Below are 25438 nucleotides of genomic sequence, written 5' to 3'. Positions count from 1 at the left end.
ATATTCTCTCTTCGGGAAAAGTTTACTTTATTTTAATCATGCATATGTGGTCAGGTAGCACAAGGCGTTTCATGGATCTCTAAGAGACCCGAATTCGAATCCGCTGCTAACCCATAAACACGGTGCGTGGCCCACCGGAGATTTTCATATTCTCTAATATTCTCTCTCCGAAAAAAAGTTTATCCTTTTTTAACCACACAAATGTGGTCGGGTGGCACAAGGGATTCCGTGAATCTCTAAAAGATCTGAATTCGAATATGCTGCTAACCCATAAACACGGTGCGTGTAGCCACCCGAATTTTTCACATTCTTTCTTTGAAGAAAGGTTCACCTTTTTTTTTAAGGCGAAAAGGAAAATAACGTTGGTATTCAATAACAACAGTCGTGTTTATTCTATAACAAAAAAAAAAACAAAGTAAAAGAATAAAGAAACATCACTCCTGTTTGTATATAAAACTCTTCACCAAAAACATTAAAACAATACACCTAAATGAGTTAGGGCTGAGCTGTCAAGTTTGGATTATAAAAGCGAACGTAGGATGGGAGCCACTAACAAGTTGCAAGATAAGAAAAAATAAAGGTTAATTAGTTATCACGAAGATTAAAAAATTAAGATATCATTTGTTTAATTAAAAGTGTTTGTGAGACTCTTTAATTGTAGTTTACATATGAAGAAATTAAGCTTGGCATAGCGTAGATCTGAGCCAGACGATAATGTTTTTTTAGGGACAAATAAAGTTGGTTTCCCTATTTTCTAATATTATCTTCCACATGATCACACCAATACACACATAAACAAATAGTATAGTAGTCCATAGTATGTGTATATATAAACATTTATTCAGCAAACCATTAACATAATTAAGGTTCATATTCTCTGGACAAAACCCTCAATCAGACAAAACAAGATTGAACATGGAAGATCAGTTTCCTAAATTGGAACCTCGCTTCATGCATGAAAAGCTCTTGTCTTCCGGATTATATGGGTTCTTGAGTTCCTCGACGCCATCGCAACTTCTCGGTGTTCCAATAATCTTGGAAGGCATGATATCTCCTACTCTTTCTTCGTCTCAAAGCTACATGGCGTCTCATCATGAGCTCACATCTTCTATTCATCATCAACAATCTCCGGTAGCTTCTGTTCCTTGGAACTTTCTAGATTCTTTTCCTCAATCTCAACGTCCTGATGATATTCATCATCCTTCTAAACCCCCAAACCTTTCCTTGTTCCTCAAAGAACCAAAGCTTTTAGAACTTTCTCAATCCAATAGTAACATGATGCCTTACCATAACTATACCCCGAACTCTCTCCATCATGAGTCGGATCAAACCAGAAGCGATCAGTGGGTCGATATTAATAAAGCCCTTACAAACTATCCTTCAAAAGGGTTTGGAAACTATTGGCTAAGCACCACCAAGACTCAGCCTATGAAGCTTGCGTCAGGGACAAGAACAAGAAAAGTTGTGCAGACGACAACACCAACGAAGCTGTATAGAGGAGTGAGACAAAGACACTGGGGGAAATGGGTGGCGGAGATTAGGCTTCCAAGGAATAGGACTCGTGTTTGGCTCGGCACTTTTGAGACCGCTGAGCAAGCCGCAATGGCTTACGATACTGCAGCTGATATCCTACGTGGCGAGTACGCACACCTCAACTTTCCCGACCAAAAACACCAGCTTAAGTCTGGTCCCTTGCGATGCATGATCGCCTCGCTTTTGGATTCGAAGATACAACAAATCTCCGCTTCCTCCCAAGTAATAAGTTCTGGTAACTCTCCTTCTCCTTCTTCTCCTAAAGTGGGAACATCGGAGCTCAAGAATAACATCAAGACGGAGTCGGGAGAAGTTGTGATGATGAAGAAACAGAAAATCAATAAGGAAGTGATGGAAGGAGATGGTGTACAACTGAGTAGAATGCCTTCATTGGATATGGATCTCATTTGGGATGCTCTCTCCCTTCCTTAATTCTTCCTGACTTCAAATTAATGTCACAAGCTTAATTTTTTTGTCAACAATGTCACAAGCTTAATTACTTCTATCTCTTCTTTTTATGTCAAAGAAAGAAATTCATATTTTGATGCCAAGATTCAAGATTGGTTCGCATTCGGGGTTGAGCACATTGTATTTCTTCTCATAACCACATGATTAAGTGGTTCTCCTTCTTTTGTTTGCTAATTAAATGTTCTTTTCTATACGGTTAATAGTAACCATACAATAGAAAAAGTGTTTGTTTTTAAATGAGAAAATAGTCTCTGTCAAAAAAAAATAATAATAAATGAGAAAATATTTACTTTAAAAGTCTGTTGCACCAACTCCAACTTCAAAATCCAATATACTATAATATTTCCTACATTCTATATTAAACCATTTAAGCTCAAAGGTCAATATAGTAAGTAGTATAGGTCAGAGAAGAGTTGAAGGGAAAGTATGAGCTTCAAAGTTTTTTCTTCTTGTACTTCTTAAAACAACTATAATATATTTTTATCAAACAAAAAATTGTGTCATTTCCCTTCAATTTTAAACGGAATGTCTTATTTTGAAAGGAAAAGAAAGGTGAAATGTAAGAACATCTGATGCATTGATAGAGGCTCTTGGTAAAGCTTTCAATTTTTTTTTAAATACAAAAATAACAAAAAAAAATGAAGAAAGTGAATGAAATCAGTCTTTTTGTGGGAGAGAATCAGAGAGGAGAGTTTCTACCCATGTTATCATACATATGGCTCTACCAATTTTGTAACACATACATCATGTTAAAAATAATTGCGAATTTGTACTATTATGTTTATTTTCTGATAAATTCACAAAGTGCTCTCACCAATAATGATGCTCAAAGGGTTATCACAAAAATAAAAAGGACAAAATGCCACTAAGATGGAAAAGAGAAAGTATTCCGACCATTTATAATTAAAGACAACCACAAAAGCGTCCCTGTTTTGTTCCGAAACGACACCGTTTATAGTACAATGTTTGAGACAAAAACTCTCGTTTCAACTTTCAAGCGCTATGTAGGTCCAATGACATAGACATAGCTTTTACCTGCCAAATTATACAAAGATTCAACCACTTGTTAAGCCAACAAAGCCCTGAAAACATAAATTTAGCATTCTTTCGCCCCTCAAAAAGCAATCAAACAACAATGAACTCACCATTGTGGAAGAGGGGCTTGAAGAGTCGATAGGTTCCGATCTTCTAGCCTCCCAAAACCGACTTGTTTTATCTCCCAAAACCGATTTGCTCTGTTCCTTGGAAGAGAAACTGATATTATCTCTTCCCTTCTGTACAGCTCTCAAACGACCTCTCAGCAAACCAACTTCACTCTCTATTTTCAGTCTCTCATAGTCAACAGCTGACATTGAGTTCCTGCGCATATTTGGAGACACGATCCTTCGTCCTTGTGGACACGCCGGTGGAAGTCCATAACTTGTACCTAAAACACTTTGTGATCTATCCAGTTTGAGATCCCGTACCACATGGTCCGAAGGAACATTCAGTTGCACTTTGTTATCTTCATCTTTCACCACATGGATATCATGCACACAGCAATCAATGTCGCCGGAGTCCTCGCCAACCTTCTTAAACTCAGCAACTGGTTCTGAAAATAAAGTGCCCTCCTCTCCTTCTTGCTGTTCTATAACAATCTCTGGATCTCGATCTACTTCATTCACCTTCATTTCCCCATCATTGGCAACCTCCCCTGGCTTTGGAGAATCGACATTTTCATAATCAAGAATACGACTGTCCATCTGATTAGTGAACATCTCAGATCCAAAAGAGTCAGTAGTCTGTTGTGGTGTTTGCGATTCTTCAGTTGGTTGTTTAGAATCTGGGGTGTTGGGAAGAGGTTGCTCAGTCTCAAGAAACATTTGCCTGTAGGTGTCAACTTCTTTCTCCAAGAAATGTTTCTCCCTCTCCCTCCTCAGCAAAATCTCTTTGAGAATGCTCATCTCTTCCGCGTCAAAAGCTGACTTCTCTTCTATCATCCGCTGATACTGCCTTGCTTCCATCTCTATCGAAGCTTTCTCCTCTTGTAGCCGCAGTATCATACTTAAAGCCTCGTCCGCAGCAGTCGCTGCAGCGTTTCTCTCTTTCTCCAGTTCGAGAGCTAATGCAGCACGAGAAGCTCGTTCTTCCGCAAGCACTTGTTCAATAGGCTTTTGTGTTAGATCCACAGGGGAAGTGCATGTACCCTCTCCCGCCCATGAAAGTGTCCTCTCTGGTTGCTTGTTCCCCGCACCACCATCTTCACACCCAATAGAACAAAGTGAGACACTTTTCTTTAACGGAACATCCTCCAAGTCTTTTCCACCATCTACATTTGTCACAACTAAGTATCAAAACCAAGATTCGACAAAAAAATTTGCAAATAACAAACACTACTGACCTTTGGAGTTAACAAGAAGAGGATGATTTTCCTCAGCATCGTTCAGATACTCCATGACGCTGGCAGGTGATTGCGGAGAGTGCTTACTTTGGCAACCATACGGCGACCTGTGGAAGCTGAGACGCTTACTCTTAACTTTAAAAGTCCCTTTCTTTAAACTCTGCGAGGTTAGAAGATCGAAACATGAAGCATTCTCAGCCTCCGGAGTTCTAAAGACCACCTCTTTCTCAAACTCAACGTGTCTACTACGCTCTCCTTTTCTCTTCTTTCCACCACACTCACCACCATTAGCTTCGTTAAAAGGAAGTGAATCAAAAGGTGTTGTACTTATCACGGATCTTTGCACAGAAGAGATCTTTTTCACAGGAAGATTCACTAGAGTCTCTTGGAAACACTTGTTCTTATGCGGGGGGTCACTGAACAGACCATCACAAGGGCAGGGGAGGTTCAAACCGAATACACCGAGCAGCTTGGAGGTTAAATAAACGAGAGAAGAGGCGCATAGTAGCGAGAAAGCTACAGAGAGATCAAGAAACGCTGCCACCAAACCCGAAAATGTCCAAGATTTTACCTCATGGCAACGCATTTTCTTTTCACCTGCAAGAAGGCAAACTTACTCAGCAATTTGATAGAATCAATTAACATTTTGGATAAATACAAGATCTATCCCATTTGTTTAAACACATTTAAAATATAAAATCTTAAGAAATGCATATTACAATCTAGACTAATATATTAACACCTCAATGAATCGATCGTTCGTGATTTTAAGCAACTAAAAAAAAAAACAATTATTCACTTCAAATAAACAGGAAAACTGTCGATTCAATCTTCCCGAGAGAAAAGGAAAAAAAAAAACTAGAGTAGCATATCAAACGAGAAACTCACCGAGTTTACAATCGTTCTCCAGAGAAACGCTTGCGACTCGATAAATCTGTAAAATCAAGAGAATAAATAAATGGAAACTCCCACAAAGAAGAAGAAGTTGCACAATGTAAACTCTTCCTCTTCCTCTTCCTCTTCCGTTTCTTTGCTATTCATTCAAAATTAAAATCAAAAAATCAAAAGTCCAAAACCTTTTTTATGACTTCCTTAATTTTCAAACTTCAATCAGCCTACGAGTGAGTTGATACGCCGTCGTTTACTCGCCGACCCCATTTTCTTGAGATTGGTGTTCTTTTCATTTATTGCTTTTCAAAATAGATTTTTACACGTACGCATCCACGAATCTGTGCGTGTATGTGTTACGCGGTTTGCCCCCAATAAAAGAAAAAGAAGTATGTGTGTTAAGCAATAAGCAAGTGCGTCGAAATACGTATACACTAATAAACATTTATATAGAAGATCCAATCTATAGAATGGGGAGATAAAAATGATAGTGTTGGTGTATAAGACGGAATATGGGCACCAAGCTAGTGATGTATTACTAGTACAAGAGACTCGAACCCAAATTGCTGAAACCAAGCCTATTACGTGGAGGTTATACCACTAGACAAAGGCAGTTTCTTGAAAATATGTGGCTCAAATGTTCACATAAATAAATCGGCCGGAAGCATAAGCTTGGTCCAACAACTGGCTATGACTAACGAATTGTGTTAGAGTGTAACCGGATGTTCAAAAAGGGATATTAGGGATTAAAAAAATAAGATTATTTGCCAAATAGAAAAAAAATGGAATAGTGGATGAAATGGAATAAAAACTGAAACTATTAATGAAATAATTCCATATATTTCATACATTCACGAAGGGTTATATATTCTTAAATAAAAAAAATAGATTTTATAAGAGATTTGGTTTTTTTTGTTTCATTAAAAAATGGAGTATGTAGAATCTTACATATTAAAATAGAAGTCATGACTTAAAAATTTGGACCATCACTTAAAATTTTTATTAAATGTATTTTATTAAAACTAATAATACATAGAATCTTTAAAATACTTTAATCATAATATCTTTTGATATCTTTTCATTTTAAATATAAGATATATTTATTTTAAAATTCTAACAAATATGTTTTAAAATATTTTTACAAGATCTTCATTTTCGAAATTATATTTAAATATTTTCACTATTTTTGAAATTAGTTTGAAATATTATTATACATTAATAAATTCAGTAATCGTTTATAAAATGAAAAATAAAAAATTCTGTAATATTTTATATATTATATAATCATAATCAATCATATTTAAAAAAAATATTATATTGAGCTAAATATAATAAAATTGTATTAAATTTATATATTTTATTTTCGTAAGTATAAAATATTTATGTTCAAAAATAAAATCTAATATGTTGGTAAGATGGGTTAACATTAGCAAACTATATAATACATGTATAAAAATTAACATGTATTTCTTTCTTATAATATAAAACCTTTGTAACTACTTTAATCATAATATATTTTCAATTTAAATATAATATATTTTGAATATTATATTTTAAAAATTCTAATAAATCTGTGTAAAAATATTTTAGCAATAATTTAATGTATTTTAAGTTATCGTTTATAAAATGAAAAATAAATAAATTATATCTTATTTTATCTACTTTATAGTCATGATCATGTTAAAATACAATTATTATACTTAAATAAATATGATAAAAGTATATTCAATTAATAAATTTATAAATTTTATTTTCATAAATATAAATTATTTATTTTAAAAATATAATATGATGATAAAATGGCTTAAAATTAGCAAACCATATAATACATGTCTAAAAATTAATATATCTTATATTTTTGTATATACAATAATATATTATCTAAAATGAATAAGCATAAAAAAATATTAGTAAAAAGAAATACAGCTTTGAAACACGGGTCAGAATTTAGCATAAGTAAATGCAAAATAATTTTCAAATACGTTTTCTCATGAATATATTAATTTGCTTAATAACTAAATGCAAATACAATAAGATAAATATATAATAAGAAGTGAAAATACATACGGTTTTAAAAAATTGATTAATTATAACATGTAAATTATAAAATTATTGTATTTGAAATAGTTATATAAACATTTAAATATATGATTAACGTTAAAAATATATACCACTAATGTTTAAAAACAATAATTTATGTATAGAAAAGTGAAAACAAACATCCACGCAATCGCGCGGATCAAAATCTAGTTGATTTTGAAAAGTTTTCACTGTAACTGGTAGATATGTTTGGAATCCAATGGAACGATGCATTTCAAACAAATACATTCCACAAAATGGCATTCTAGTTACGGCTTAAGATTGTTCATAAATTATTTTGTTGATAACATATTAGTTGTTTCAACAATTTTATCAGTTTTTTTTCTTTCTTTTTTTTCTTTTTTGAAAACGCCTTTTCAAGTTATCTTTGCTTTTCCGGTGTCTAACTGTTCTCTAACACTATATATGAAAGGGTTTTAGCTCTTTCTTTTTCTTTAGTTTGGGCTATGTGCTTTATTTTATGATTCTTCGATTTGTTTTGGATGACTAGATTTATGGTGGTGGAGGTTATAGCCTCTAGCCCAGCAAACACAATAGCTCTGATTTTATTTAAATTAAGATGGGCGGATTTTAATTGATGAACATGAGAATTACATGGAGTTACGTTTTCAATGTCCACATCACAATATGGATTACGTTTTCAATGTCCACATCACAATGTGGATTAACCGTGAGTTTGTGATGTTAACTGCGTAACATCATTAAGTATCATTAAGTTTACGGATGTTCTCGATGCATAATATATATACTTCGTATAGTTAGGCATACATTAGTTTGGTATGCATTGTTAGCCATGTGATATGTCAATATTTCGCATGGCTAATAATATTTTTTCCTATATAAAAATGGAAGACATAATATTGTATTTCCTGGGATTTAAAATATAATGTGCCATAAAAGTTGACAAAATAATCACAAACTCTGTTTCTTGGCAACACGGAAGCTTTACAGACATCTAAGACACTTGCATAATCTACAATTCATTAATCTATCTATACACATGTATAAGCCATAAAAAGAGATGAGCCTTCAAATGATAGTGAATCTTATTACTTGGTAATGGAAGCTAACACAAAGAATGAACTTTTCTCCACCCATATATATATTGGTTTCTTTGCTTACGATTAACTCTTGTAAAATACAAAGAAAAAGACCAAAAGCTCTGTATAAGCAACTTGTCCTCAAGAATAGTTGTGTCACTGCAGTATCTAAGTGAATTCACCAGTTTCTAGACTGTAGATACCTTCAGGTTGCTCAAGTATATCTTCTAGTATCACATTATCTATAAAGAGGCAAGTGAGCTACCACCAGGATTTGGATCTTACCAGTAATCTTTACAAGAACAAGCACCTCCTTCAAAATGATGAAACCTATAGGCATCCCTCACAATGATTTCTCGATTTGAAACCTTTGATACAAACTTGATCCAGTCATGGCAATCGTTGCAAACTCGTAGGTTCTTCATTACATTTACAGGCATTGTAGAAGGCAAGCTAAGGAGTCCATACGAAATCGCTAGTTTCTCACTGTGAATGAAGATCGCCGGATCTTTTGCCTCTTGCTGCGCTTCATTCAGGAGGCTGAAACAGTCTTGAACATACCCGATCTCAGATGCTCGTCTGGTAAGATCTCTGAAATATTCATGTATTTCATCAGCCAACGGATGATTCTGGTCACCAACATAGAAAGGGTGAATTGTGTTTCTAACTTCAATCCAGCTTTGTCCAGGTTCTTTCTTCACACCCTTCTCTTTCATCTTCTGTCTTGTTTGATCCCTAGCGTCCCATTTCTTGCACACAGCATACAGATTCGAGAGAAGTACATATGTTGCTGAGTCTTCAGGCTCTAACTCTACCAGATGACGTGCAGCGAACTCTCCTATCTCCAAGTTCTTGTGCACAACACAAGCACTCAAAAGCGTTCTCCAGACCAGAGCATCAGGATCAATAGGCATCTCCTCAATAAACTCTTTCGCACGGGTCAAAAGACCAGCTCGTGTTAGCATATCCACTACGCACACATAGTGTTCAGGCTTAGGAGCTAATCCATATTTTGTGTTCATGGATTCAAAGTATTCAATTCCCTTTTCCACAAGACCTATATGGCTACATGCTGATAGAACTCCCACAAATGTCACATGATTAGGCCTTACATTTGAACGGATCATCTGGTCGAAAACATCTAGCGCTTCAGAACCAAACCCGTGTTTAGAATAAGCATTAATAATCGCGTTCCAAGAAACTTCATTTCTCGTGGAGGCTTCAAGGAACTGCTTCTTTGCATCAGAAATGCTCCCACACTTGGCATACATGGAGATCAAAGCATTACAAACTTCGGTTTCTGAATCGTATCCTGTTTTGGTGATCACAGCATGCACCTGCTTCCCTTGTTTCATGTTTGCCGTCTCAGAAGCAGCTTTTACAGCAGACCCAAACGTGAAATTATTACTGTCGATTCCTTCTCTCTTCATTCGAGCAAAGACACGAAGCGCTTCCTCGTTGTTTCCGCTCTGCTGAAACCCTGATACCAGAGCGTTCCATGCTATATTATCTCCAGCTTCAGTTTGTTCAAAAGCTAGATACGCCTCCTCTACTTTTCCGCATCTGGAATAAAGCGTAACCAGTGCATTTTGAAGGGGCAGGTCAAATGAGAAACCAGACACACAAGACTGAGCATGAATCTGCTGTCCTTCCTTTAAAGATTGAAGACCAGCACATGCGCTAATTGCATTTGTGAATCCAACTTCATCAGACCGGATCCCAAGATCTAGCATCTGCCTGAAAGTTGCTAAAGCTTTGTCGTTGAAGTTGTATTGCGTGTAACCTGCAATCATCGTCGTCCAAGACACGACATCTTTCCCAGCAAATCTTACAAGTATATCCCTGGCAGTATCTAATTTTCCTAGTTTTGAGTACATATCTATGAGCACACTACAAACATAGGCATTGAGCTGAAAGCTTGTTTTTACTATTTGACAATGGATCTGTTCCCCAAGCTCAAGATCCCCAAGACGGATGCAAGTTTTAAGAATACTCGGGTAGGTATATTGATTTGGAACGATTTCCTCCATCTGCATCTGTCTGAAGATCCTAAAAGAGTTTCTTAAATCGTCTAACAGCCCATAAGCAACTAGCATGACATTCCACAGAACTACATTCTCAACCTCAGTCTCAAGGAAATAATCGAGGGCGGTTTCAATATCAGAGCATTTTGCATACAGATTAAGAAGCGCACCTTCAATCTTCTCATCCGAAGCAAAACCGAGTTTGGTTGTGTAAGCGTGAAGCTGTTGTCCACCGGAAAGAGTTTCGTCAGCTGAACATGCAATCACAAGGCTTGCAAGAGTATTGCAGTCTGGTTCAAGCCCATCAAGCTTCATTCTTTTGAACAATTCAATAGCTTTCTCGCCGTAACCGCACTGAGAAAGCCCGTTGATAAGAGTGTTGTAAGTAACCGCATCTCGATGTGACATGTTGCTGAAGATGTGTTCTGCTGATATCAAATTTCCCAAATAAAAGTATAAGGACACAAGTGCATTGCAAACGTAAGTGTCAGAGGCAAACCCTAACTTCAATACTAGCCCATGAAGTTGCAGGCCGGTCTCAAAAGATTGTATCTTCTTACACGCACTTAAAACACTTGACAAGGCGTAGGGCGTTGGCATGATACCTAAGATATACATATCGCAGAACAATCTAATTGCATCTTCTTCACATTCATTTTTCGACAGCCCTGATATCATTGCAACCCAAGAACTGTGATCCTTCATACGTAATCCATCAAAAACCTTTCTCGCTAGATCAACAAACCCATTTCTGGAGCACAAATCAATCAAAGGATTACACACAACTGTACTATTCCCCAAACCCTGATATATCATCCTTGCATGAATCTGCTCAACTATATCAAAAGCAACATTACCAACACGGCATGCTTCAAAAATACCAGCGAAGGTGCCTTCATCAGGCGTCACATTCTCATTAACCATTCTCGAAACCAGACCTAACGCTTTCCCACTCAAGTTTCTGGAAGCTAACTCCTTTATCATCTTATTCCAAGCAAAAACTGTTCTCTCAGGCATTTCATCAAACACTTTCCAGGCACCATTTAAGTCTCCTTTGAATAGATACAAATCAAGAAGCTTTTCAGACAAAGAAGCATTGTTATCAAAACCCAGCTTCAAAATCTGCCCATGTAGCTTCCTCCCTTCATCTAAAGATCCGTTTCTCTTCAAACATCCCTCTAGAAGCCATGTAAAAGTCTGATGATTAGGTCGAATCCCACGGCTCTCCACAGAATCAGTTTCTTTTTCATGGAACGGCTCCTCTTCATAGAGAGATACAGACACAGCAGCACAACTAGTTCGGAAACCGGAGACTGGTGTCTTTCTTCTAATCTCACAAAGTGTCTGCAGAAAAAGAGAGAAGAGCATAAACATAGCAAAGCAATGGCATTTCAATGGAAAGGTTTTGAGAAGAGGATGGAAATATTACAGGAAGGACATATCTGGTGTTGAGCTTATGACGAGGAACAGTTTGAAGGAGGAGGATATATGAAGACGACACAGACCGAAGAAACATGGGTTTGTTTCTGTTAGGCTCGAGACGACATTAGATTGCAATTATGCAACAAAGAAGCATCTAAATTGATGGATGAATCATGGATATGACAAGTAGCAGTAGCAAGTTTTTTTTTTTTGTTAAATAATAGCAGTAGCAGTAGCAAGTTAGCAATATGGCTGGTTCGAAGTGAGCAAAAGATTTTATATTGTCAGAAAACTTATTGACTTTAATATCCCAAAATTATATTAAAAAAAAAAACATCCCAAAATTATTTAAATCTATATCCATTGGATACAATACAAAGTGGTCGTCTTGGATATCTAGGGTTAGACTAGTTTCCTCCTACCATCCGCAAACACCGCTTTTGCGATTGATATCGATTATTAGCATTTTGCAACAATCACAAAAAGTTATAATCAATTCAAATTGCCTTAAACTTCTTAAAATCAAAAGCCCGTCTCTGCTAGCATTTGCGGTTGTATACGTTTGCGGATGAATATATAATATACAAATATTTTCTACAAATATTTTATATTTTAAAATTAAAATTTTAAAATTTGAATCTTATAAATAGAAAAACATTATGTTTTAATATAAATTTACTAACAGTATTATAATTTATTTTATAAAAAAATAAACCAAAAATACTCACTATATTTTTCAAACATTAATATATATACATATATAAATATATATACATATATAGATGAAATAAAATAGAATTCCGGATTCTTTAGCTAAGATTGTGAGATCTTTTCATAAGGAGCTTTGTTACATTGGCTGTTCTAATCCAATATGGTTACCCAGACTACCTCAAGTTCGAGTAATAGAATACTCGTTTGTTGTCAAAAAACAAAAAAAAAATAGACGAAAAACACTTCTAAGAGTTCTAATATAAATCTTCAAAACAAATTTTATTGAAATTATAACTTTCATTTAAACTAAATAAATAAATAAATGTAATATTGTTATTAATTATATTATATTAATAACTATTATATTTTATCTTAACACTATGTTTTTGATATTTTTATAATATTTTTTTTTTGACGTCGAACGGCCATTCTATTACTCAAGCTTAAGGTGGTCTGGGTAACCAGACCGGAATAGAACAACCAATGAAAAGTAACTCTCTACGAAATGTCCTAGCAGTCTTAGCTAAAAAGTCCGAAAACTGATTGCGCACTCGCGGAACATGGGTGATTTTGAAGTCCGGAAAGCAAATCTGCAGCCTCTCTATCTTCTCCAATTCTGTCGCAAATCTTGGCCACTTCTGGGGTTCCTTTACCATTGCAATCAGCTCCTTACAGTCTGTTCCAAAGCTCTGGCTTGGCGAGTGTTGAAGCATATTCTCCATCGCCCAGCGCAGTGCTTCTACCTCAGAATGTAATGCTGATTCACATCGAGTGATGTTCCGTGTACCCATAAGTTGTATGTTCTCCCCACTATCCATCCAAGCTCATCCACATCCACTAAAGCGATCAAAAGCTGTCCACGATCCATCCAGGAGGCAAATATTACCCAAGCTTAAGACTTGGTTTTCCTCACGATTGTTGACTTGCACTACCGATGGTATCATCTCGTTTGCACTGAACCAGGCTTGGCATTCGCTTTCTGTATATCGGACTAGTTCCAAAGGATCTCTGTCTATTCTCCTGAAGAACTTATCATTGCGAGCCTTCCAAATATACCATATTATCCAGGGATAAGGATCTCTGTCTTGATCTAATTCTATGATATTCTTCTTCCTCCAGAATAGATAGTCCATGTTTGTATAGACGCTTGACACTGGGAATTTATTATTAAACAACTACAATATCTTATAATCAACCAGTCATATATATTCTGCAAATGCACAATTTCTAAATGCTGAATCAGTCATACAAATCGCTTAATAACGCTAGAAACCGCAACCACACACATCCGCAAACTCCCGCAACTTCCGCAACTTCACCCGCAGCCATTGCGTTTCAACCAATCAGGCCTTTAGTAGGGGAAAACTGTAAACAAATTTTGAGATTTTGAAATTATTTGTGATTCGTTATGCTTTATGCTTCATCCACACAATCATTTTTGTGTTTCATATATGCTTTGTGTCACATGAATATCCGTTATTCGAGTTAGACCGAGGCGCGTAAGATCTATAGGACTCACAATTTTTTCCCTCTACAAAAGTCCGTTCGTCGTCTTTTCTCAAGATCTTCTTCGGCTCTGATGCACCATTTCGTCGTCTTCTTACGTTGTATCGATTTCGTTATTGTTGAATCTAATCGACGGAACAAGCTATTTCCGATGGATCTGAACGTACCCTCTTCTTCTTTTAGGCGTGGTGGTGTGGTTCTCTGGGATGGCAGGTTGTTACGTGAGCTCAATGGCCCAAAAGACCTTCTTGACGGTCTTTGGTGGTGCGATGTCTCTGTTCCAGGATGGTGGAGAGGCCCCTCAGATCTGTAGATGTGTGTGTACGAGTTCAGGGCTGTGTTCGTGTTTTCCAGATATAAGGGTTTCGTGTTTGCGTAAAGGCCTTTATGTTGATGGGGGCTGTTTCTGATGGAGGATGACAGTTCCTCGTGGAGGATTTTCACTTTGCTACTCGCGGGGTGTGCCTTGGCCGGATTAAAGTTGTGCGACTGTGTGCAGTGAAGGAGCAATGTATGTAGATCAAAGGACCAGTTACTGGTACATGCAGTCAGGCCCGGCCCTGTAAATGTTTTTTTTAAAAGGCTGGAAGCACACTGAAAAAAAAGGCTGTCATGGGACCTTGAACTTTTTACATTGTAGGAGATTAACAGTTAACTTAACCATATGACCTACTGATAGCATTAGAAAAAATGACCGAAATTTATATCTTCATATTAACGGCCGGAAGCAGATGCTTGTGCTGCTTCTGCCCAGGGCCGCAACTGCATGCAGTGGTCCGCGTTAGTGGCTACGGGGCAGCTCTGAGAGACTGAGAGTAAGAAGATTTCTGGTTCTTTGTGGATGTCGGTTCGGAGAACGGTTACAAAAAAATTCGGATCTCTTGGTCTGGTCCGGTTTTGACAAAGTTTGACAAAGTCTTTTGTGGCTTATCTATCTTCTTCCCACCTAGGCATGCGAGTTCGGTTTATCCGGGTAGTTTAGGTCGGTTAGTTCAGAATTTGGTTAGCTCGGGTCGGTCAAATCTCACCAAAGTGAACCGAAAAAAGTTTGGTTCAGTTCGGTTTTTACTTAGTTTGGTTTCAAAAATATTTACCGAAGTTTTCTGTTTTACGGTTAGTTCGGTTAAATATTCGGTTCAAATTGAATAAAAATTAAAAAAAATGGTTAATTTTGGTTCTTTCAGTTACTTCGGTTATTTTGGTTTAGATTTTGGTTAGTTTGGCTGGTTCAGTTTAGCTATTTCGGCTAGTTTGAATATTCTGATTCAGATTTTGGTTAGTTCGGTTAGTCGATTCCAAATTCCGGTTAAGATTGGTACTGTTTGGAATTTTTTTTTAGAAAACTGAACTAACCGAAAACCAAAATTTTTTTTTACCGAACTGAACCGAACTTCCGAAAAAACTATCCAAAAACCGAAACTTTCGGTTCATTTCGGTTTGGCAAGTTTGGTTGAAAAATCCCAGCTCTATTCCCACCATTCAAGTGCTCTTTCTTAGTTTTAGCTTGTGTTTTGCTTAGCTTAATTAATTTGTTTCTTTCTTTTCACCGGTTTTTATTCTGATAAGCTGGAAGTATAACTGTTCCGACACTTATAGGGTGATTTAAATATATATATATATATATATATATATATAATAATAATTATTAAATAATATCTGTTATTCAGATATTTGATTAAAAAACAATATTTTACGGGATATTCTATCCGTTTGGTGAAAAATAATAATCAAAAATAAAATTTAGTGCAAACAATAATATTTTATTATAATTATTTTTTCTTAAAAAAACTAGTAGCTAAATAACTAATTTAATGATAAAATGTTACAAGCTTTGCTTAATTTAATTAAAAGATAAAATGTTATAAGATTTGCTTAGACAAAAAATAATTATACTGTTTATATAAAATTATTCATTTAGAGGATAAAAATGTTGTAAAGTTTCTACAGACAAAAAAAAAAGTAATTACAAATTTACATACATATATTTTTAATATAAGCATATGTATATATCTAATTTGATATTCATTTTTATTTTTAATGTTTATGATTTACTCAGTTTTTAATAATATTGAATATTAGTATTTCATTGATCATCAGAATTACAAAAATCTAGATTTTTGGATTAAATTGGAATCGATTTTCAAAAATATTTTGCCCACCGCTGGTCTTCAGTTGCAATATTAAGAGATTTGATTGGTTTTAGTTTATGCTAAAAGGATTACATATATGAAACTTCTACAACCAAATTGACCCAAAACTAAACCAAAACAATGTATGTATCTATATAGATATAAGGTTCCTCTATCCAAAACACTAGGACTCGATAAGAACCGAGGCAAATCCAATCTGAAAACTGGGTCTCCTAACCCTAGCTAGGATTTTCTGCCCAACATAGGCATTGGCAAATAATGCAAACCTGAAATCCAAAAAAGAAAAAAAAAACTAAATTCATATTTGGTGACTGGTTTTGTTGCTGTGCAAGAAGATGAAACATTATTCTTGTTTTGTTGGAAGCGTTGATGGTCGTAGATCGGAAGCTTTGACGGTGACTGGTTTTGTACTTTTGTTGCTGTGCAAGAAGATGAAACATTATTCTTGTTTTGTTGGAAGCGTTGATGGTCGTAGATCGGAAGCTTTGACGGTGACTGGTTTTGTACTTTTGTTGCTGTGCAAGAAGATGAAACATTATTCTTGTGGGCTTACAAAGTTTAATTGCTTTGTGGCCTAATTTAGTTTACTTTATTAAAATCCTGATTCACAAATAGCCTAAGTTGCATGGAAGCTTGTCTGGAGATGTGGTTTCTGGTTCCGAAGCGGAAATGGATTCGGAAGCGCCCGGAAGCGTGGTGGAATCACGAATCTGGAAATAAAGATTTTGGAAGCGTAATGGAATCTATGATTCCTATTTGGAAGCGTTAAAAATTAATATTCGAATCGTAAATTAAAATAGAAAAAATATATGTTATATTTCCTTAATGAAAACCCTAATTAAAAAGTGGCGAGACTAAGTTAACGAATCGTCAATTCGTCACTCCTTGTCGCTGCTTTCTTCTTCCTCGTACTAGAGCCAGAGAACTAACAAAGTAATTTTTTCAGATGTGTTCTTTGTATTTATCAGAAAATAAAAACAAAACTATTGATAACATGATTTTACGACAGATGCTTTTCTAATGTTTGGAATGATAATGAAATTTTGTCTTTTATAGAAATATGAACTTTTATTTTTTTGATATAGTTTGATCACTTGGTGAATGAATGGTTGGAACTTGGAAGTAAAATTTAATTTGGATTCTGCAACTAAAGTTAAAGCTTTATGTTAATAACTTAATATCAAATTGAACTTTGGCTGCAGGGAACGTTTTGTTTCTGCAACATAACCTACGGTAATGTCTTCATCATCACAATTTTTTTTAAAGTTAATTGCCTTATATATATAATCATATACGCTTCCAACACGGATCCGCTTCTTAATTTTTTTTTTTTTAAATTCGCTTCTACACTTCCATACTTTTCCGCTTCCACGTTTCCGCTTCCGTTTCCATATGTAACGTAGGGCGGGACCGGCCTACACCTAAAACTGGTAAAGCTAGGGCTTTAGGCCTCAAAATACATTAACAAATTAAGGGCATCAAAAATCAAAAGATTGCTTATAGTCCAGTACTTGTGTACCACATCGTAGTGTTGAAGGTCTTTGGTTCAATTCCATGGGGCGCCAATTATTCATTTTGCTTTAGGCAAGAAATTTTACTGGGCCGGACATGTTCTCTGGTACTACCTAGCTTCCATCTCTAATTCGAAAATCGGATGCCTATGCCAGCTAAGATTTTCTGTCCAACATAACTCGGCATCGACAAATAATCTGAAATCAACCGAATCCGTGTGTGATCCAAGATATAAAATACCCGAATGAATTTTATAGATCGACATAAAATATATCAACCTGAAGTGTTAACTGAACCTGAACCGGTACAAAAAAAATCCAAAAATCTAATTTTTTAAAAAAAATCTTGATCTGAATATTCGAATAATCGAATTACTATCCAAAATAAATATTTGAAACATAAATAAATAATAACTCCAAATACTCAAATCCATGTTTATATATTATATGTAAAATAAGTATTTAGAACTCGATGTCAAAAAAAAAGTATTTAGAACAATAATAATACTCCAAATACTCAGTTTTTTGATTAAAAAAAAAGATACTCAGTTTTGTTTGACTTTTGAAATGCTATCTAAAAATACCAGAACCCAAACTGAATCCTAAATAAGTTGGTATACTTTCCCAGCTGCCTCCCAACTTTCTTGCAGTTTCTCCGGTGACTGGCGGTCCTCGCCGGCACCGGAGAGGCTCTTCTTCCTCTCTAGCTTGTTCACTTGCTTTTCTTTCTTGGATCTCAGTGTTTTTTGTGGTGTGGTTTCATCGACAGTCTTTGGTTTCTCGGATTTCAGTGTTTTGTGGTGTGGCCTAGTTTGAGGTGTTGGTCTCTTCATAGCAGTGATGTTGAAGCGTTTGTCTTTTAGCAACAGGTTTGCTTATGACTACCTCATGCGCTCCGGATTTTCCTTATGATAAGTTATTTCTACAGGCTGCTCTTCTTTAAAGTAGCATTCTGGTGCTTTCATCATTTTTATCTTGTGAGGAGTTGGATCTAGTTTCATTTTGGGATTGCTTTTGTCTCCATTGTCTCTTCGGGTATGTGCTTTTGCGGCAGTGAGAGTGGATATGATCGATCAATCCATACTATCCATCTGATTTTTATTTTGCATTTCAAGCTTGTACGATATTTCAGCTGAAGCTAATCTGGACAAATTTGATAAAGGCAGTGAAGAAGAAGACTTATTAAGACGATGAGAATTATTGTCATGTTTTCGTTAAAGGTATTAGAAGTCTGTCTGCTATTGTGGGATCGGGAACACCTAATCTACCTCAATTTGAAACAAGACTAGTTTGTGATGGCTAATGTGGCATCTGCGATGTTTGTGCTCACCAGTTTTCGGTGTGGAAATACCATTAGTTTCTCTTTATCGTTTTGTCGTTCTTCTACAATGTAATATGTTATAAATCAGATTCAATAAAAAAAAAGAATCCTAAATAAGTTTGAACAAAATAGATTTTGATATATATCAATATTATTAAAACTGAAATATAAATAGAACTAACCTTCTATTCACCGAGCTATTACATTAATTGCATTTCTATTTTGACTCAATTTAACAATTTCATTAATTATATTACCTTAACAGTACATCACATCACAAATATATTACCATAATAATAATCGTGCAAATTTTTATTTATTAGTTAATCGGTATTAACTGTGAACCAATTATAAAATAAAAAATGTAAAATAACTAGGTTTTGCATATGATTAAAAGTTTGGTTTAGTTTGTTTTAATAAAAACAATATTCCAGTTCCAATTGGTGAAAACTACTTAGTCAAAACACATAATTCATTATTGAATTAATAATAACTTAAATCATAAAAATGTACTTAATTCCACTTAATTTTCAGTTCATATAACTACTTTACTAAATAATTTTTTTTTTCTATTTAATTTAATTTAGCCAAATATATATAACTAATCTTTTTTTTTATTAGTTTACATATAATCATCAGTAGACATGAGCAATAGGAATCCATGTCTTAAGAAGTGTTATTGGTTCATATATTTTGGTTTATTTAGAAATCTATGTAGTATTTATAAATCTAAGTAAAATATACATATTTTTTAAAAATGTCAGATTAGTGTGACGTGAAGGCCCATCCCTAAACATAGTTCGAGAAGAAAGTGGAAGAAAAAAAATAGAGAAAGTATCTTCCCGCCATCTGTACAAAGCGAAACTTGTGGTTATAAGTAATCAAAACACCTTTTTGTTATCCTCTAATCCCTCTCTCATGGCCTCCTCTTCTCTACCACTCTCTCTCCCATTCCCTCTCCGATCTCGTAGCAACACTCGAGCTCTAACCTTCAGACGCTCCCGTCTCTTTCTCTCCCTTCCCTCCTCCATCGTTTGCCTCTCCACTCAAAACCCATCCGGCGAAGAGTCTCGGTGGCTCCGGGAAGAGCAGAGGTGGATTCGCGAGGAGCAAAGATGGCTTCGTGAGGAGCAACGATGGATACGCGAGCGTGAAACCCTCCTCCAGGAGATTGCGGATCTCCAGCTCCGAATCCAAACCCTAGAATCTCGAAACCCGGATACGATCTCGAACATAGCTGCTCTGCTTCAGGTTCTCAAGGAGAAGAATCGAATTTCAGAGAGTGGGTCGAGCGCAAAGCCGATGGTGCTGGAGAACACGAGAGAACCCGAGGAAGAAGAAGAAGAAGAGGAGGTGGTGGTGGAGAAGCGGGTGGTTGCTGAAGAGAAGGTTAGGGTTTCGGAGCCGGTGAAGAAGAGGGTGACACTGAAGATGGGAAGCGAAGGTGAAGAGGTTCAAGCAATGCAGGTCTGCTTGCAATATCAAATATCTTTCTCTCAGTTTTAGAGCCAAAGGCGAGTATATCCATTGCGTTAGTATTTGATTCTATCATCACTGTAAAAGAAAAACTGAAACTATATAAGATGAAAGTTTAAAGATTAGGCTGATGATGATGATGATGATGATGATTTTGAAATGGTTCATCATCCTTTTTAAATGATTTATACAGTTGAAAGTGTTTTGATGAATGTTCTTTTTTGATGATTTCCTCTGTGAATTTTATTTTTCTATGTGATAGGAAGCTCTGCTAAAACTAGGATTCTACTCGGGTGAGGAGGACATGGAGTTCTCAAGCTTCTCAAGTGGGACAGCAAGAGCTGTTAAGACTTGGCAAGTATGTTTTTTTTTTTTTCTTTAGCTCACTTGTGGTTTATCTGATGGGGATTTTGACTTAGTTTATGTTTTGATTTGAAAGTCATCTTTAGGCGTCCGTGAAGACGGGGTAATGACAGAAGAGCTCCTTCAGATTTTGTTCATGGATCAAATTATGGATGAAGACGTAAAGACAGATAAGGATGAAGCAAGTGCAATAAAGCAAGAGGTAAAAAAAACTGAAACCTCTAACATTTGGAGTAGTGTTATTATGTCTTCTTTTGTTGTTCTAAATCATGCATTGTTTCTACCACGATTATTTAATGGATCCGGAATCTAGACCACTCAAATATTGTGTGGCAAATACTTTTAGGAAGCCTTTGGTCTCTCTATGCTTTGGTATACTGTCCTGTCTCCTTCCTATGCCTAATTTGAACTCCCATTGTATGCTTTGGCCTCACAAACTTGTTAACTGAGTATTATTACCATCACTGGATGATGTTATACTGCTAGTGAGCTTTGTTCCCAATCTGAAGCGTCTAATATGATGAGTCTTTAAAAGAATCGATGAAAGGTGGAAGTACTGCATCACTATGTTTGAGAATTTAGGGACCATGAGTATTCTAAAATGACAGTAATTTTCTTAAAGATGTTAAAAGAGTTATTCGTTCTGCTGAACCATTTTTTTCATCTCTCTAGACCAAGGAAGCTGGTAATGGAGCGGTAAAGACGCAAGTCTCTGAGAAGCAGCAGTCAATCATAAAAGACCAAGGTAACAGAGGAAATGAGGTTTCTCAACATCGGGTTTTCCTTCTCGGAGAAAACCGGTGGGAAGATCCCTCCAGGCTCAACAAACCGATAGACGCAAGTAAATCTACAGATACCAGAAGGAAGTGCATCACTTGTCGAGGGGAGGGTCGATTGATGTGCCTAGGTATAATCCCTTCGCGAAGTAAACTTCATCGCTTCTTTTAAAGTTTAGAATCTGTTAAGAGAAAAAGTAAGAGTGTTAGTAGACACCAAAATTAGCAAAAGGAAGGTATAATCTTGCATCCAATGTAGCCAATCTTGGTTCAACATAATCTATATTCTTAGTAACACCTCACAGTACAGAGTTGTCGTAGATCATTAATTAAATGGAAACTTGATATGGATTTTTTGGTTGATGTAGAGTGCGATGGAACCGGTGAACCAAACATTGAGCCGCAGGTGAGCAAAATGAAAACGATCTCGCTTTGATTATGTGTGTGTGTATATTCCTAAGTAGCCTAAGTTTTTCTTCAATGTTGTAGTTTATGGAATTGGTTGATGAAGATGCCAAGTGTGTGTACTGTGAAGGTCTTGGCTATACAGTTTGCGATGTCTGTGAAGGCAAAACAGCCGTATAATCAAGGTTCATGTTTTGAACTTACAGACACTTTTACTTATCTGTAATAATCATATATATGTTTTGTTATGAACACCAAAAATGTACAAACAACTCTTCTGTATATCAGCTGCTAATCTTTGTATTAGTCTTGTTATAAAAGAGAGGTCTTTGTCCATTGGTGGAATAACGTTTTAAAGAGTACAAATCCTTGTTGAAAATGTTTAACAACGTTGCAGCAATACGAAAGATGGATTGGCTGTCAAAACACCAAAGAAACTAATTCTCGTTCCACAGAGTTATACCAAATAAAGGACTTTGCTACCTACGCTAGTTACACCATTTGTTGATCTCTTCTCAGACTCTTAAGCCACAATTAAAGGTTGACAAGGACCAACTTGGTTGTTACTTGTTAGTGCCAATCAACTATATCCCCGAACGTGGTCGAACCAACTCCTTCCCACACTTCACCATGTCCCACTTCTTCCGAGTCAACACCTTCCATGTCACGGTCCCAAAACCCTGAGCCATTTGCATCTGTTGGCAAGTTTTTTTATGAGTATCGACTTTATAAAGAGTTTTTGTTTCAAGTAGGTAAAAGAAGTTGATTGTCACTCACAATGGTTATAAGTGGGTTTCTGCTTCTTACAACTGGTGCTGTTGCTTCCTCTTTCACCTTCCTCTTGCACCGACTTTGAGTCGTCTCCAAAGACTAAAACAGGCTTTCTCGTTCTATCCATGCTCTCCATACCTAGCGATTCAATATGATCAACTATGAAGAACTTAAAATAATGAAAATGAAAGTGATGACATACATACCTTCGAAAGGATCTTTTCTCTTCTTCGATAGTTTATCATCCTTAACAATGATATCATCATTGATCTCAGTAAAGCTTGTCGTCAAAAGATCAACCTCTTCAGCAGTGGCTTGATCCAAGGGCTCAAGACTCGCATCGGCCCTACTCATCACAACATGTTCGCTTATCTGGGTCTCTATTGGCTTAAACTGCCGAAGCATTGTCTTTTCAAGGCCACCATCCCCAATTTTCTTTTCTTGTGAAGCCTTTTTCTCCATCCCAAACCGATGAGAGAGATGTGTCACATCCTTGGAGCTAACCAATGAGGTGAAAAGTCTTGGTCCTTCCTGTGATGATTTCTAAATTATAACAAGAGACGGTAAGAAAGGGTGTTATCATTAAACTTCTACTAAGAGCAAAGCAGAGAAGATTTTCATTTCTCCATCAATCAAATACCTGAGCGTTGTTGGGCTTAAAGAGCACAGATTTGTTGTTAAGCTTGCTATCGAGAAACTCTGAAAACGAAGCGCACTTGTTCACTTTCTTCGACGAAGAGTCGTCTTCCACACTGTTAAATAAATATCGCAAACAATCGGAATTTAGAAATCAAGAGAGAGAGAGAGATAATGGGATTTTCGCAGCGCTTACGGAATCGAATTAGGATTAAGGAAAGAAGGGGCGATCGATCGCTGGCCGAAAACCCTAATTTTAGGAATTGGTTTCTTCATCTTCCTCTCTCTCGCTTGCTCGCTCGCTTTTTCGTTTTCAGCTCTTAGTTTCTCTATTTTTTGCCGCCAACAGCAAAAATATCCGCATGTTTTTTACTTAACAAACAACGAGGTGTTTTAATAAATGTTTTAAATTTATAATTATATTTAAATATAATTTTTTATTAATATTGTAGATTTTATTATTTTTTTTATCAATATTTTAATATCAAATTTATTTAATTAAACACAAAATTAAGATAAACATATTTTTCATTTTAAATTATATATATTAAAGAATATATATGTATATATTTTAAATTATAATATTAGATAGATTTTTTATCAATTTTTTTTGGTTAATAAACTTGTATAAGTTAATAAAAATTTGATATAAATTTTTATAATTATCAAAATTTAAAACTAAACAGTATTTATAAAATTTGTAGATATATAAAAGAAACTACTGATATTAAGATTAAAACTTTATCATTTTTATAACAAATTGTAAAAAAATTTGAAAATTTTATAACAAAAATTATATAATTATAAAAAAATAGAATTAATTAATATTTCGAAATTTATAATTTCATATTTAAATATATTTATTTGAATGATGATATATGAGTTTTAGCATATTCTAAAAAGTTTACCAAAAATATAAATCAATATTAAATGTAATCTATTAGTTATTACCATATTATAAAAAGTTTACAAAAAAATCTAAAACAACATTAAATGTAATTGTACATATCATATTTAGTCATAAGACATGTCATCAATTTTAGTAGTCATGTCACATTTTTTGGGTGAAAATAGTTGTAGAGAGTAAATGTGTCAAATCACTTCTCAAATAATGTCTATAGGATGAAATAACATTAAAACACTTTTAAGATTACTTAAATAAATACTTTGTCACAAGTTTTAATAAATTACGCTAACAAAACAAATTATTTCCTATGCTTCATAAAATAGTATCATTTTGATATTTTAAATAAAAATAGCATCCGCCATAAGCCGTTCTTTACATATATTATTGCTAAAATTTTACCAAAACTGGTTTATATACTGTTAAATCGGGATACTTGATGGCCAGAAACTTACCTAAACCTGAAGAAAATGTTGTTTTAACAAAACCAAGCATCACGAAACCCCAAGTCTTTGCTTGGAAGATAAATATTCCTCAAAAAAATTGTCATTTTATATGACAATTAATCTCAGAACATGTAGTTGTCATAAGAAATTTGACTCATCACCATATGTGATGTGAAAACATTTGTCCGAAGTGCGGGGAACCAGGCGAATCTGTAACTTATGCTATCTTCGAATGTCCTCCAGTGCTTCAAGCATGGGGTCCAATAGCTACACCGTCTCATCCGAATATTTTCTAAATGTCCAAGAGATGGCCGCACCAAAAGTGTGTGACCTCACAGTCTTGAATTTATTTATATAATAAAGATATAGTTAAAATAAAATTATTTTTGGGTAACATTGTAACTTTTAAAAATAAAAAGTATTATTAGAGCTAAAAAATAAGTATTAGAGATAGAATATTTAGAATATTCTATTTTGAGGAGACAAATGAGGGAAACAATTGAAGTAAAACACAAATTTATATTTGTTTATCTCATTTTGGGGAAAATGATGTAAATTAGCATTGGGCATTCATTCGATGTGAACCAAAGGAAACAAAACAATTTTT

The 25438-nt window shown here is 35.2% G+C and overlaps 5 protein-coding genes across 8 annotated transcripts; 2 read left to right on the top strand and 3 right to left on the bottom strand.

Moving 5' to 3' along the window:
• Positions 1-335: 335 nt before the first annotated feature.
• On the top strand, positions 336-2192 carry LOC106426975 (ethylene-responsive transcription factor ERF062-like). The gene has a single exon (XM_022701076.2). It carries the CDS (start codon positions 916-918, stop codon positions 1963-1965), a length of 1050 nt encoding a protein of 349 aa, XP_022556797.2. The 5' UTR covers positions 336-915; the 3' UTR covers positions 1966-2192.
• A 556-nt stretch (positions 2193-2748) lies between these two features.
• On the bottom strand, positions 2749-5677 carry LOC106426956. 2 transcript variants are annotated; one of them, XM_022701020.2, is made up of 5 exons: positions 5458-5653; positions 5270-5315; positions 4382-4978; positions 3147-4309; positions 2749-3036 (listed from the first exon to the last, which is right to left on the bottom strand). In XM_022701020.2, the coding sequence occupies exons 3-5, from the start codon at positions 4965-4967 to the stop codon at positions 2995-2997; spliced, it is 1791 nt and encodes a 596-aa protein (XP_022556741.2). In that variant the 5' UTR covers positions 4968-4978; positions 5270-5315; positions 5458-5653; the 3' UTR covers positions 2749-2994. The 2 variants fall into 2 exon arrangements, with proteins under 2 accessions (XP_022556741.2, XP_022556740.2); XM_022701019.2 differs by having other exon boundaries at positions 5270-5677.
• Positions 5678-8397: 2720 nt separating this feature from the next.
• On the bottom strand, positions 8398-12442 carry LOC106426942 (pentatricopeptide repeat-containing protein At4g13650). The gene is made up of 2 exons (XM_013867674.3): positions 11863-12442; positions 8398-11777 (listed from the first exon to the last, which is right to left on the bottom strand). The coding sequence occupies exons 1-2, from the start codon at positions 11947-11949 to the stop codon at positions 8691-8693; spliced, it is 3174 nt and encodes a 1057-aa protein (XP_013723128.2). The 5' UTR covers positions 11950-12442; the 3' UTR covers positions 8398-8690.
• Positions 12443-19886: 7444 nt separating this feature from the next.
• LOC106426998 (protein disulfide isomerase pTAC5, chloroplastic) lies at positions 19887-22410 on the top strand. 3 transcript variants are annotated; one of them, XM_013867729.3, is made up of 6 exons: positions 19887-20521; positions 20793-20888; positions 20970-21095; positions 21572-21800; positions 22038-22075; positions 22159-22410. In XM_013867729.3, the coding sequence occupies exons 1-6, from the start codon at positions 19973-19975 to the stop codon at positions 22252-22254; spliced, it is 1134 nt and encodes a 377-aa protein (XP_013723183.2). In that variant the 5' UTR covers positions 19887-19972; the 3' UTR covers positions 22255-22410. The 3 variants fall into 3 exon arrangements, with proteins under 3 accessions (XP_013723183.2, XP_013723182.2, XP_048610667.1); XM_013867728.3 differs by having other exon boundaries at positions 21566-21800; XM_048754710.1 differs by lacking the exon at positions 21572-21800.
• Positions 22390-23856, bottom strand: LOC106426999. The gene is made up of 5 exons (XM_013867730.3): positions 23678-23856; positions 23486-23597; positions 23052-23388; positions 22852-22983; positions 22390-22769 (listed from the first exon to the last, which is right to left on the bottom strand). Exons 1-5 carry the CDS (start codon positions 23755-23757, stop codon positions 22645-22647), a joined length of 786 nt encoding a protein of 261 aa, XP_013723184.2. The 5' UTR covers positions 23758-23856; the 3' UTR covers positions 22390-22644.
• Positions 23857-25438: the final 1582 nt, after the last annotated feature.

Source organism: Brassica napus, chromosome C4 (genome assembly GCF_020379485.1).
Source record: "Brassica napus cultivar Da-Ae chromosome C4, Da-Ae, whole genome shotgun sequence".
Taxonomy (NCBI): Eukaryota; Viridiplantae; Streptophyta; class Magnoliopsida; order Brassicales; family Brassicaceae; genus Brassica; species Brassica napus.
Note: the sequence above shows the minus strand (reverse complement) of the source record. Positions and strands in the feature narration are given on the sequence as shown.